The 14,318-nt window shown below is 33.1% G+C and overlaps 1 protein-coding gene across 4 annotated transcripts in view; it reads left to right on the forward strand.

Annotated features, from left to right (window-relative positions):
- Positions 1 to 14,318, forward strand: part of Hmgcll1 (3-hydroxy-3-methylglutaryl-CoA lyase like 1) — a 138,697-nt gene that overhangs the window by 43,493 nt on the left and 80,886 nt on the right. For all 4 annotated transcript variants that reach the window (XM_026398952.2, XM_077801944.1, XM_077801945.1 and 1 more), the window contains one exon: positions 13,760 to 13,855. In XM_026398952.2, coding sequence (XP_026254737.2) covers positions 13,760 to 13,855 — 96 coding nt within the window. The remainder of the gene's footprint in view (positions 1 to 13,759; positions 13,856 to 14,318) is intronic.

Genomic DNA, 14,318 nt, shown 5'->3' on the forward strand with positions numbered 1-14,318 from the left:
TTACACTGAATTCTGCTTATAGTTTATACTAAGAAATGTATTACCTGTAGTCTAAGTATAATAATTTCTCCCACCCTACCCCACAACCTCCAAGTTGCAGACTTCCTGAGCTTTTGGGGACATCATTATATCTATTATTTAACCTGTGCTTTCTGATGGAGCAACAGAAAATCTGAGACCTGAACGTTACTCATTTTATGATATGATTTGGTAAAGTATTTTAATCTCTCTGTCTTGGATCCTTTTCGTTTATTCATTCTCTCATTCATTGCTTTTATTGTGTCTCTATTTACAACTGTATTGAATTCTTTGTAGGACTCAAACATTGAATAACAGGAAGTTGCTAACAATAACCACAATGTATGCCTAACAAGGCAGTTAAAAAGTTAAAATGAATAATAGGAATAAAATCACTAAAATAGTTAAAACTCATACAAAGGTGTTCTAAAAATCCATTGAATATCTTTAAATGAGTTATAATCAAATAAGCCCTTGATTGTGTTGAGCAGTTTATCTTTGGGCATCTGGCCAACCTTTGAGGTTCTTCTGCCTTTTGCACTATTTATTCGGAGATCTCCAGATTCATATCATGGCTAAATCACAAGCTATTGCAGTGATGGTGTTGATTTTCATGGCAATAAAATACTTTTTGCCACAGCTTTTTCTCATTGTCAGTATTTTATTTCCAGGGAGTTAGTCCACCTCTTACAACCCAAGTCTACCCTCTTTCTCATTATTGTAGCCACCTATAGTGTTTAGAGTTGGCTTGAAGAAGGGCATTTAAGAATAGAAGGGAAACTCCATTTACAGTCAGTACAGAATGAGTACAGTTAGATCCAGTCTTTTAAAATTCACTTCTGCTTTCATGTAAAGAAAATAACTACAATGTTATTATAGAACACAAAGGCATAATATATGAGAGGTAGCACAGTTGAGTGGGAAGAAAATTATACTGGGAGCTTTGAGACTTCTTGCCCCTACTTCAGAATGATGTTGGGAATGTGATTGTTTTGACGTGGGAAGACCAGGAGAGTTGTCACAAAAGGCATTGACCTGAACAAAGAATAACTAATGTATAGTCCTTATGTTTATTTTGGGAAACTGGAAAATGTTATTGAATAAAATGACCTGTGTTTCCCTGTCCAGAACATTCCTCTCCCAGTTTGCAACCCACAAATCCATTTGGGTAGGTTGAGGTTATTGTATAATTTAAAAATGAGTATTTGTAGTCCTTGGTGGATTAGGATTAAAATGCCTGTGTTTACAGGGAGACTCTCAGTGGCTTGGTCTCTCTTAATAAGGAGCACAGGCATTGCATCCAGGAGAGGGCAGTACAGGCGTCCTTGGTAAACAAAGGCAAGGTTGAAAAAGGAAGTACAGGAAGTCATACACCAGACCAAATTAGTTTTCAGGCTTCTGGACTTAAGAAGTTTTGTGAGTATGGTGTCAGACCATTTTAGCTTTGGCAGCCAGGACAGAGTATTGAGAAGGGGGGAAAAAAAAAAGAAAAGAAAAAAAAAAAAAACTGGATGTTCAATTTTCCAGAGATTTCCTGTGTTTATTATTGTAAGACTGTGATTTATTAAAACTGTCTTACTTCTTCAAGCAGACCAAGATTTCCTCTATGCTACTGAGGCTAAGATATATGGAATTTGTGTAAAGAGTCTGTGAATGAGACAGGGTTATAGTACCCAGGCTACAGTGCTATGCATAGCTGGCCAGAGCATTTTCACCCAGCATAGTCAGGATGGATACTCTTAGAACCATTTTTTCTCATTACTGAATTTATGAATGTTACCATTAAGAGGAATTACTGCTCAAATTGATGTTTGAGTTATAGGGTCTGAAACCACATTATTTACATTTTTAGATTGATCATGGCATGTGTTGAAAAAAATTGCATACTCTGTATCTGTCTTTCCTGATGTACTCCTGCATACAGAAAGTAATACCATCAGTTATGTCTAATCTGGCCAGTGGAGATGGTAGACAAACAACTCCTGACAGTGTCTACTTATCTTGAAGAAATATGAATGTTATCCTGGATTATGGTGTCGGTAGTGGGGCAAAAGCAAAGCATCCTTTACAAATATTTTTGAAAAATATTTAGCATACTATAAGGTTACAGGTCCATGAGTTTAAGTCTATTTTCTGGCAAAATTTAAGATTGTTTATTAAGTAGAAAACTTAGAGACACAGATATGCCTAGAAATATTATGAATATGCCAAGAATAAGACATATTCAGTTGACTTCAATTTTTTTTGTTGGTAGTATTTCTGATGTGGTAAGGCAAAGCAATACTATAGATACTATAAATCTGTATTTCAGAAAATTTCTGGACTATCACGATGATGTCACTATGGAAGATAGGAAATTTCACAAAGGATTTATTTTCCAAACTTTTATTAATCACTGAAACTTCTTATTTTTACCTTGGATAGAATCTTATGTTGAACCTCAATACATGATATAGATGGGAACAGATATGTTTAGGTCCCTCCCCAGGTCCTAGCATTAATCTTATCAATGTGTTCAATTACTGTTATGGTTTAGATATGAGGTGTCCCCAAAAGCTCATATGTGAGACAATGAAAGAATATCCAGAGGTGAAAGATTAGATTATGGGAGGTATAGACTAATGGGTGGATTAATCCACTGATATGGATTAACTGGGTGGTAACTGTAGGCAAGTGGGATATAGCTGAAGGAAGTAGGTCATCAGGGGAGTAACTGTGGGGCTTATATTTTGTCTGTGGTGAAGGGACCTCTCTGCTTCCTGTTACTATGTCCTAGGATGCTTTCTTCTGTCATATTCTCTCACCATGTTGTTTTGTGCACCTAAGCCCTGAAGACAGCTGACCATGGACTGAACCTCCAAATCCCAATAATTTTGATGATGAGTCTAAATTAAAAGGTACTAGATTTATTAGGTAGTAGATTTTATTATTTAGATAATAAAATATGCCTCCAAATTGTTTGACCTGAATTCTTTTTAACAAGTTTTGTTTTTGCCATTTTGATACACAAACTATTTAGCAGTAGCCAAAATGAAAACATAGAAGATATGGAAGATGTATTTATCAAGGAGTTTATACAGAGAATACACTTTACAGTCAGATGGACTTGAACTTCAAACCAACCCCTCCACTCACTAGCTAGGTGACTTTCCTCTTCCTTATATCTCTAAATCTATTTGTTCTTCTTCAGAAACCATCTCACTCATTGGATAATTAAAAATGTTTAAAGAGATAGCACATAAAAAACTCAACACACATAGACCTAACCTCTAGCTCAGAATAAAGTAAATGTGACTTTGTCATTATTATTGTTATTACTAGCAATAAAATATTAGAGCAATTAATGGAGGAAAAAGAATCACAATTTACATTGAACTGAATTCAAAGTTAATTGAAACTAGAGTAAAGGGCTGAAACCAAGGGGCACAAATGACCTTTAATTAGATAATCATTTATTAAATGCTCCTTTTATGCAAGGTATTTTAGGAGCAGATAAGTTAGGGAGAAAGACACATAAATTAACATAAATTATATAAGGTTTGATAAAAGAGCATTGATAAACAGATAGTGACCTATGAAAGTAGAAAGTATATAAATCAAGCTAATTTTTGAAAATGTCTTAGAAGAGGAGCTTTTGGGTTTAAAAATGGAAGATTAAGTCAATTAACTAAATGGGAAAGGGAGGAATGATTTTTAGGCAGATGGAGTGATATGGAGGATCAGAGATGTGAACTAGCATGATGTAGCATTGTAAACCTTTTGGTATGGCTAGAGATGAGCTGGGAGCATTTCTCTAAGAATTGGATGCTCTGGTAAAGATTACGAAGAGTTTGGAATTCTCAATATCTTTGAGGACTTAGCTTCTCTGCACTGTTGAATGGTTTGTAGCTAATAGGGCTCCATCAGGGGAATGGATAACCTTGATGTAATGTTGTCTTTGGCTCTCTAGTGGTCTTGGGTGTCTGATACAACCTCATACCAATTTCATAATATTCAATATGTTGAGAGTGGTGTGACCTATTTATAACACTCTTTATCTTGATGATTCTCATAGCAAAGCATAAGATAAAATCTTTTATTTTCTTTCAGTTTAATGGATTTTAGTACATTCCCAGAGTTGTGCAACAATCACAATAAATTTTAGAATATTTCCATAATCCCCAAAATAAGTCCTGTACCTATTAGTAATTGCTTGCCATCTATTTCTTCCCTCAGCTTCTTGAGAATGTTAATGTCTTTTCTACCTCTATAGATTTGCATTTAATGTAAATGAAAGCATGCAATACCTGGCCTTTTGTTTCTCACTTCTTTTACTTCACATAATGTTTTTGAGGTTTCTTCATTTTTGCAGCAGGTACCATTTACTTGATTTTTTTCATTGTAGAATAATATTCCATTGTTTTATATACTACATTTCATTTATCCATTTATCAGTTGAAGACATTTGGGTTATTTCTACATTTTGGAATGATGTTGCTATCAACATTTGTACGCAAGTTTTTAAAATAATTTTTCAACTTGTTCTAATTAGTTATACATGACAGTAGAATGCATTTTGACACATCATACATAAATGGAGTATAACTTCTCATTTTTCTGGTTGTACATGATGTAAAGTTACACTGGTCATACAATCATGTATGCACATAGGGTAATAGTGTCTGATTCATTCCACTATTCTTCTTACCCCCATGCCCTCTTTCCTCTCTTCAGTCCTCTCTAATACAAAGTACCTCTGTCCTTCCCTAGCAAGCCCCCTGCCTTATTGTGAATTAGGATCCACATATTAGAGAAAACATTTGGCCTTCAGCTGTTTGGGATTGGCTTAACTCACTTAGCATAAGCTCCATCCATTTACAGGCAAATGCCATAGTTTTATTCTTCTTTAAGGCAGAGTAATATACAATCATGTACATATACCACATTTTCCTTATCCATTCATCTGTTGAGGGGCACCTCAGTTGGTTCCATAGTTTAGCTATTTTGAATTGTGCTGCTTTAAACACTGATTTGGCTGTATCACTGGAGTATCCTGATTTTAGGTCCTCTGGGTATAGAGGAGTGAGATAGCTGGGTCAAGTGGTGGTTCCATTCCACATTTTTAAAGGAGTCTCCATACTGCTTTCCATAGTGGTTGCACCAGTTTTTAGTCCCACCAGCAATGTGTGAGTGTACCTTTTGCCCATATCCTTGCCAATATTTATTGTTACTTGTATTCTTGATAATTGCTATGCTGACAGAAGTAAGATGAAATCTTAGAGCAGTTTTGATCCGCATTTCTCTAATTGCTAGGGATGTTGAACATTTTTTTTTTTCATATATTTGTTGATCGATTGTATTTCCTTTTCTGTGAAATGTCTGTTCAGTTCCTTCCCCATTTGTTTTGTTTTTGTACGTTTTAGTTGTTGATGGACTTTTATTTATTTTATGTGGTGCTAAGAACGGAACCCAATGCCTCACACATGCTAGGCGAGCAGTCTTCCACTGAGCTACAACCGCAGCCCGGGCTACTTATTTGTGTATATTTTTGTGTTAAGTTTTTGAGTTCTTTATATATCCTGGAGATTAACGCTCTATCTGATCTGCATGTAGGTAAAGATTTTCTCCCATTATGTAGGGTCTTTTCAATATTGATTGTTTCCTTTGCTGTGAAGAAACTTTTTAGTTTTATCCTATCCCATTTATTGCTTGTTGATTTTACTCCTCCTGGTTTTAGGAGTCTTTTTAAGAAAGTCAATTCCAAAGATGACATGGTGAAGATTTGGGCCTACTTTATCTTCTGTTAGCACAGGGACTCTAGTCGAATGCCCAGGTCCTCGATCCACTTTGAGTTGAGTTTTATGCAGGGTGAGATAAAATGCAATCTTATTCTCTAGGTCCTTGTGGGTTGTGGAACAAACCTACTCAAAAATTTTTATTTCTCACTGGGGAAGGAGTTGCAGACTCTTCTAGATCACACATATTAATTACCCAGGCAACGTGCTGAATATGCAGATTTCCAGTTTATACTCATAGTTTGATTCTTGGGGCTGGTATAGCACATAAAATAGCATTTTAAAAATCAGTTCAGAAAATTCCAACCCAAGCAGTCCTCAAACATTAGTTTGAGGAACACTTTACTAAGCACAATGGACATGGTAATAAATGCTACAGACTACAATGAGTATTCCTCTTTGTAGGAATGGGTTTTTTTTTCTAATAGATTTCCAGCTTTGATTCTTAATAACTCTGAATCATACACAGAATTTAGCTAACAAGATAAAGAACCTTAATTCTTTCAGTTGCACATAATTAAATAAAACTCAGGACCTCACAGGATCCTGCTTTGGCAATAATTAAAATGTTTTAGAGGGACACGCAGAATGTCAAAATAGTTAAAAATAATTACAATATATTTTTACTGAGCTTCATATAGTACCTTAAAAGGGAGCCAATTAATATCCTACCACAAGACTTTTAAAAGTCCTCTTTCCTTACTTCCCAAAATTTCCTACACCCCACATCTGTTTTAGAGTCTCTCAGCCTCTAAATGTTCTCACTTTTATTTCTGCCTCTTAGATTATCTATATTTTTGTTTAGTTTCTTGATTCCGTAATACAGTGCTTGGCTTGGAACAGCAGAGACAAAGTCTATGGATTGCAGTAAAGGAAAAATCTCTTCTGACAATGACAGGTTCGTTTTAAATGATGGTGGAGTTGTGAAAAGTGGACATGGAGAACCCTCAAATACCATACCCAGGGACTTTTCTGTTTGATGATTCTGCACTTCTTTAAAAGATGTCCATGTTTCCAGGCACAAAGGCACATGTCTTTAATCCCAGCAGCTTGGGAGGCTAAGGTAGGAGGATTGCGAGTTCAAACCCAGCCTCAGCAACAGGGAGGTACTAAGCAACTCAGTGTGAGTTGTCTCTAAATTAAATACAAAATAGGTCTGGGGATGTGGCTCAGTGGTTGAGTGTCCCTAGGTTCAATTCCTGGTACACCCCTCCCAAAGAAAAAGATGTCATTATTAATTGTGCTACTCAAAAACCCATCCTATTAACTCTATGTTCTCCTCCTCCTTTTGTTGATAACTTGACTTCCTGTTTAATACCTCCATCACAAGCAACTAGGAAATATGAAAATTTTCAAGGAACAATCTTAAGGTATGACTCAGTATCCTTCTTATTTCAGGATTGTATTTCTGGAAAGATATGAAGTAGGCCTCATCTTGGAAAGCTTTCAGTATTGGAGTAGTTGGCCACTGTCTATGCCTTGTCACTTCAGTGAAGCAGCTGCTGAGCTCTTTGTAAATGATATGTTTGGACAGTTCAGGGCCATCTCTCTGGCTGAAATCTGTGAATAAATAGGAGACACGTGACCAACCACTTGCAAGGAACTTTGTTCCTGGATATGTATGCAAAGACATTACTTTTTTTTTAAATTTTAAAAATTTAGTCTTTTAGAAATATTCTATTTTGATAATTTCAAACTTATTAGAAGGTGCATGACATTAGTACAAAGAATTCCTAGAAAACATTTCTGAGATACTACCTTTGCTTTTCCCCTTCTCTTCTTGGCTTTCTTCTTCTTCTTCTTCTTTTTAAATTTGTTGTTTTTAGATATACATGAGAGTAGGGTGTATTTGACATATTATATGTACATGGAGTGCCACCCATTCCAATTTTGATCACATTCTTGTGATTGTATGTGAAGTGGAATTGCATTGGTCATGTATTTATCTCTTTCCAGTCAGAATGGCAGTTATCATGAATGTAAGTAACAATAAATGTTAGTGGATATTTGGGGAAAAAGGCACACTCATATGTTGGTGATAGATTGCACATTGGTACAACCATTATGGAAAGCAGTATGGAGATTCCTTAGAAAACTTGGAATGTAACCACCGTTTGACCCAATTATCCCACCCCTCAGCTTATATCCAATGGAATTAAAAAATAAGCATATTCTAGTGATGCGGCCACATCAATATTTATAGTAGCTCAATTTACAAAGACACTGCTTTTTGAAAAAGAATCTATAATATCAAATATAAAATTGGATGGGAAAATCAATGTTAGTTTTTAATTTAAAAAACTAATTCATGAAATCATAAAATTTTAAAGTTAAACATTTATAAATACCTCAAACAAAAGTACTTTGAAAACTTGAATTGTCTGAGATTACTTATTTTTTCCCATAGTTTTTTTTTTTTAACTGTATATCTTTGCCTTTTTCTAATGACAATAGTTTATAAGATTTTCTATGGGGAAAGTAGAAAGATGATTCAGTCTATTCTCCAGAACTGTTGACAAAATAGTTTTATTGAAAAATTAGAAAAAATATCAGTTTAATAACTCATTATTGGTAATGTCATATTAATATGTAATCTAATATTTTGTGATATATAATTTTATACAGAGATATATTCTTTCTAGAAGAATAATTACATTTTTGTGAACTTCACACATGATTTTGGCTTATTCTATTTTCTGTGATTTTAATAAAAATTAAAAACAAAACATTCTGGTAGAAAAACATTTTCATTTGATTTTTGTATTAATAGAAACTGTTTCTCTTACAACTTTATGTGTATAATATTTGAATGGATATTCTGCATACTAGTTAGTTCCATATATGTTAAAAATTGGTTTTCCCCGTATATTTACATATATTTGATATCAGATACAGTGGGACATGGAACATTTACTCTTGCCTCAACTCTAAAGTGACCATTTTAATATGAAGTAAAATTGAATTTTACATCCATCTATCTATATGAATAACTTTGTTCAATGAAAAATTTGGAATACTTTCAAATACTATGAATAGTATTGCTCCACTAAAAAATAGGCTCCTGGGTGATTTACATATTTACATATGTCATTATTTGAGCTTGGGCTATAAAGAAAAATGTTTCCTTATCTATGTTCTCTGGAATTTCAGATGACATGGTTATGTGTTATTTTGTACTTATGGTATATGTGTTTTTATATAATACATGCACATGCATACACACACACACACACACACACACCACACAATTATATGCTTCCCTCAGTAGCCCATGTATCAATGAAAGGATTACATTTGCTTCATTTTCCTATACCTAAATGTTAGACAGGTAGTAATTGAACATGTATAAATATTAAGAGGAATGAATAAATATTGAAAGAAACTTAAAAATTTATGGCCTTGTGATATTTAAAAAAAATATGTTAATTTTTGTATCCCCTCAATTGTAAAGTTAATAGCTAAATTTACAAAAAATATTGAAACTTCTAATATTACTTACTCCCTTTCTGAAACTCACAAGAAACTCTTGTCATTGTTTATTACTGTTTACTCATATGCATTATCTTGTACTTGCACTAATCTCAGAGAACTGGGGCAGGATCAGAACACTAACAATGCTCATTCTGTATTTAGCCATTGTCATTGACTGGGGAACATAATAAAAGCCTAAAAGTTTAGGAGACAGTATAGTGTTCAGATAATAACAAAATGTTAGTAGGATGTCTAAATATGTATAAAATAGACTATTTAAGTTTATTTGCACTATGATAGTTGTTAATGAATTCTCTAAACTATAAGCTTATTACATTCTAATCCTTATAGCCCTTTGCATATCATTAAAACTCTTACAAATATTGTGACTATTTGAATCCATATCAACATGTGAATGCCTAAGAAATTGATTACTCATGGTAGGCCTGCTTTGTTGGATAGAAAGTCACAGGTATTGTTATTTCTAGACTGTATCCAGATGATGGCAAAACATTTTCCCAACCAAATCATGAGGTTTCTTGATATTGCATTTTATTCAATAAAAAGCCACAGAAAAATCTGAAAAATATTTTAAATCAAACCAGATGTAGAAAGTTTTTTTATTAAATGTCAAAACAGTAATGTAAAGAAATAGTTAGTCCCATTGTTTGAATAATAGTTAAACTTTAGACATTAAAATAACATCAAGATTGAAATATAACATAAACTGTCCAAGAAAAAGATATTAAAGTAAGGATTTTATAGCTTTAATTGAAACCTACTTTATTTTATTCATTATAATAACATCATATCCTATTAGAATATCCTAAAACTCTTTTCTTATTGCCTTTATTAAACAAAATAGGACAGAATGCTATTATTTTCTGAATGGCCTCATTATATGTGACTTTTTTCAAAACAAAAAGTAGTGAGTTTTTGGATTCTAGTTCATATGTTTATCATAAAATGAAGACATCTTCAATGATTATCAAAATTCAGCTGTTATGACGTGGAAACATGGTTATTATTATGTCTTCTTTGTAGTTCTACTGGTTGAAACATCTATAAAGAGCAATTTATGTTTGTTTCATTATATAAGGTTCTTCACATTGATTCAAGACTTTCATTAAATTATATACATAATGGAAAAATGCTCTTGTAGGCTGAGATGACCAATATTTCTTGTAGATTAAAATTTGATTTGCCCTTTGTGCTATTTATGATAGAATGCCATACTTTAACCTAATCTATATTTGGTTAGGGACACAGTATTCATTTTTGTTATCCTGGTAGTATAGGTGTTTCCAATAAATGTTTAAGGTTATTATGTTTAATAAATTTTAAGCATTAGTAATATTGATTTGACATTATTTTCTAGTAAGAGAATGTTGTTATTTTTACTTAATTTCAACAGGCTAAAAGTAATAGTAAATTCTTTCTGCTTGAAATTATAAACAAATGCTATGATTTTCTTATAATTTGCATATTAATGCTTATTCGTGTGTGTGTGTGTGTGTGTGTGTGTGTGTGAGAGAGAGAGAGAGAGAGAGAGAGAGAGAGAGAGAGAGAGAGAAAGCGCAAGTGTGAGAGAAAAACAAGGCAGAGAGGAGACAGAAAGCTCACACTCTAAATAGCCTCAAACACCAAGGCAATATCCATGGATAATCAAGAAGTGTGTTGAAATCTGTACAAATGTCAAATATTTTAAAAGGGAGGCTATAAAATAGTGAGGATTGCATTTTCAAGTAATCATTCATGCTATTAGCTCCTGTCCTATTAATTTTTCTTTGGGAGTTCTATTCCCATTGCTATTTTCTACAATAGAATTTCACATAAACTGGAATCTCATGATAATCTGAGAATCATCTCCATCTTTGTAGACTGACCTTTGTACCTCCATCTGGTTCATCCTTCTATAATACTGCTTTTATTTAGTCCTGTGCCAGTTCGACACTGACTCTCCATGCCTCTGTGTTGCCTTCAGGATAAATTACGGATCTTTAGATTAATGGGAAAGTATGTCAGAGATGTGTCACAGTGTAGGACGTCCATCTTTATAATCTCAATCCTGATTATTCACCAGTAATGTTCTCTAGCCAAATGTTGTGTTTCTGTCTGTCCTTCTATTCTAGCCCTATCCATTTTTCAGAATTCCAGATTGTATGTCTATATAATGAAGTCCTTGAGGACTTAGTGGTGTAAATAGCATCTATTATGTTCACTTATTCTGTAGATTAGGAATTTGAGCAGGGCACAGAGTGACAGGTTGTTTTTGGTCCATAATGTCTAGGATCTCAACTGCAGACTTTTATTTTAGAGGTCAGAATCATGTGAAGGTTACTTCAGTGACAGATAGAGGGGATGATAATATTTATTGGCTAGGGGCCTCAATCTCAATTCACACAGATTCTCCAGGAGGCCTCTTCTTCGGGTGACCTCTCTGCATAGGAGAGCCTTTTCTTTCTCCTAGCATGTTGGCTGATTTCTCCACACCGACTTTCCCCAAATAGAAAGCCATATGGAACTTATATCCTTTTTTATAACCTAGCTTCAGAAGTCATACAGTATTATTTTCACTCTGTACTATTAGTTGGAACAATCAGAGCCCACCCAGCTTCCAGGGGGGAAGTAAATAGAATACACCACTTGATTGACAGTGGAGAGAACCTGGAAGAGTATGTAGAACTGGAAATCTTACTATGACCATTTTTATTTTTAAATTTATAATATGCTACCGTCAAGGGCTTCAGTTTGTACTCCATATTTTCTTTTAAATGTTCATAGACTATCGTAGGTAATACCAGTATTTTCCCTTTCCAAACTTTTATGTGTTTTAATTAGCAACCAGGATATTCCTTTGGATTGTGAATTCTCCATGTGTGTCTGTTTTTTTCTCCACAACTGTTCTGCAAATGACTTCATTGATAGGACCTCAGTTTTTCACAGAAAAATAAGATCTGTTTTTCCCACAGGATCTAGCATATGGTTTTGGACACGGTAGATGCTCAGTAAACATCTGAGTTAACATCAAATGAGACTAAAATGAAATAAGGGATTTGGCTTTTATGAATCACAAATGAATTGATATGGTAGATATTATGTCCTTTGCAAAGGATATAGTAATGAGGTGGGAGATGGTGAATATGTTACCTTAGAAATAAATGATCAAGAATCGCATGTTAGGTTTAAATAAATGTGTCTGTATTGAGTGAACCAAGCAGTTTTAATTACTGGTAAGGCATGACAATGACAGTCAACCAGAGGGAATATTTTGCACCTTAAAAATTTAATTTAAATTTAAAATATATTCAAGACATTTTATTAATCCAAATTATATTCATTCAAAATATTTAGTTTAAGTCTGCTGGCATTTAACTAAAGTTGAGAAGACTAATAGAGCAAACACAATAATTATTGTAATATTTTATATTGCTTTAAAATATGTATACATATATTAAGGAAAATCCCTTATGCTTTAGTTAAATTATGTTTTTAACATTCAAAATAATACATGTTCATTATAAGAAGTAAATATGTATAGAGATAAAACAATAGTCTTCATTCTCCATTTCTGCAGTAAGGATATCAGTTTTGGTTTGATGTAAGTTCGTTGCTAATTAAAACACATTTTCCAGTTTATTTTTATACATTTCATCATATATTATTTCATATATATACATAGTTCATGCATAATTTGATATTTTAAAATATTAAATAGTTATGTAAGTAATAATTTTCTTGTATAATCATGGTATCTGATTATCAGTGATTGCTTTAAAAGAGTAACTAATAGACTTTGTGGACTGGATATTTTAAGTCAAAGTTGATTTTTTAATAGATTCAGAAAATAAAATATTAACAGGGTGGGTTAAATTTTTGTCATAGGTATTTTCTCTACTGTATTTATATTTTGCCTGTGAGAAATAGGTAGTAATTCTTTGATTTTACTATATTAAGCATAATAACTATACTAACTGAAACACCTGTGCTACCCAAGTAACATATCCCAGCTTTGTTAAGTTATTCTAATGGACATGTATAATTTATATCTTATTAAACTTTGTAAAATTTCATGCACTAGAAGCTGTTTAGTCATAAAATTCTCCTGTGGGAGGTAAAGATAGCACAGAAGTCTTTCACACTCTCCTCACTATCAGGAATGTTTGAGGATTGGACTATTAAATTATACAGAATGATAGAGAATACATTTTGGTCAAGTGAACATTTTAAAGGAAATTAGAAAAGTTTCTGAGACTCTGTAATCACTCATGTGGCCAGATCTTTTTATATGAATTAATTAAGCTCATATCCAGTCATTATATACCTATGACACTGACAACTACTTTTTCTGCAGTTATATTGGCACATTTAAAAAATTTCAAGTGTTATTTTGTAGTATATATTTGCATATGCAATTATGACCTACCCAAAAATCTAAGAACATGTCTGATCTAATATTCAGCTACATATTTAAATGTAACTCTTATGTATTTAAGATGGCTGATCACACTGAAGTGATGAAAGGCATTAATCAATATCCAGGAGTTCGATATCCTGTCCTTACTCCTAATCTTCAGGGTTTTCACCGTGCTGTAAGTGTGCTACTTGTTTTTCTAAAATTTATATGCCCATGATTGTTTTAAAGATCTGTACAAAGTTAAAATGGTGTCCTTTGTAGTTAACTTAACTTTTATAAGTACACTACTAATATACTAACATGAATGCATAGAAATCTGTACCCTCACAGCATTGTTAAAGACCAAAGTGTTACATAATTGGCTCTTTTAATTTAAGCATTCAAGAAAATTCAAGAATCAAAACACTAAAACAACAGAAACAAAATATAAAAGCAAAACTCTTCATTGTCATAAATTTTTTTGACAGTGTATTTTGTGTCTCCCTCTTAAGTAGGTAATATAGAGTACAACTCAAACATTTATTGATAAGTCATTAATATTCCTGAGATGGATAAATATTTTGTAAAAAATTCTTGGCCAAGTTTTTGTTTCTGTAGCTTCCTCCCTCTACACGAAGTTCAGCTTTGTCATTGTATGT

This window comes from Urocitellus parryii, chromosome 8, assembly GCF_045843805.1.
Source record: "Urocitellus parryii isolate mUroPar1 chromosome 8, mUroPar1.hap1, whole genome shotgun sequence".
NCBI lineage: Eukaryota > Metazoa > Chordata > Mammalia > Rodentia > Sciuridae > Urocitellus > Urocitellus parryii.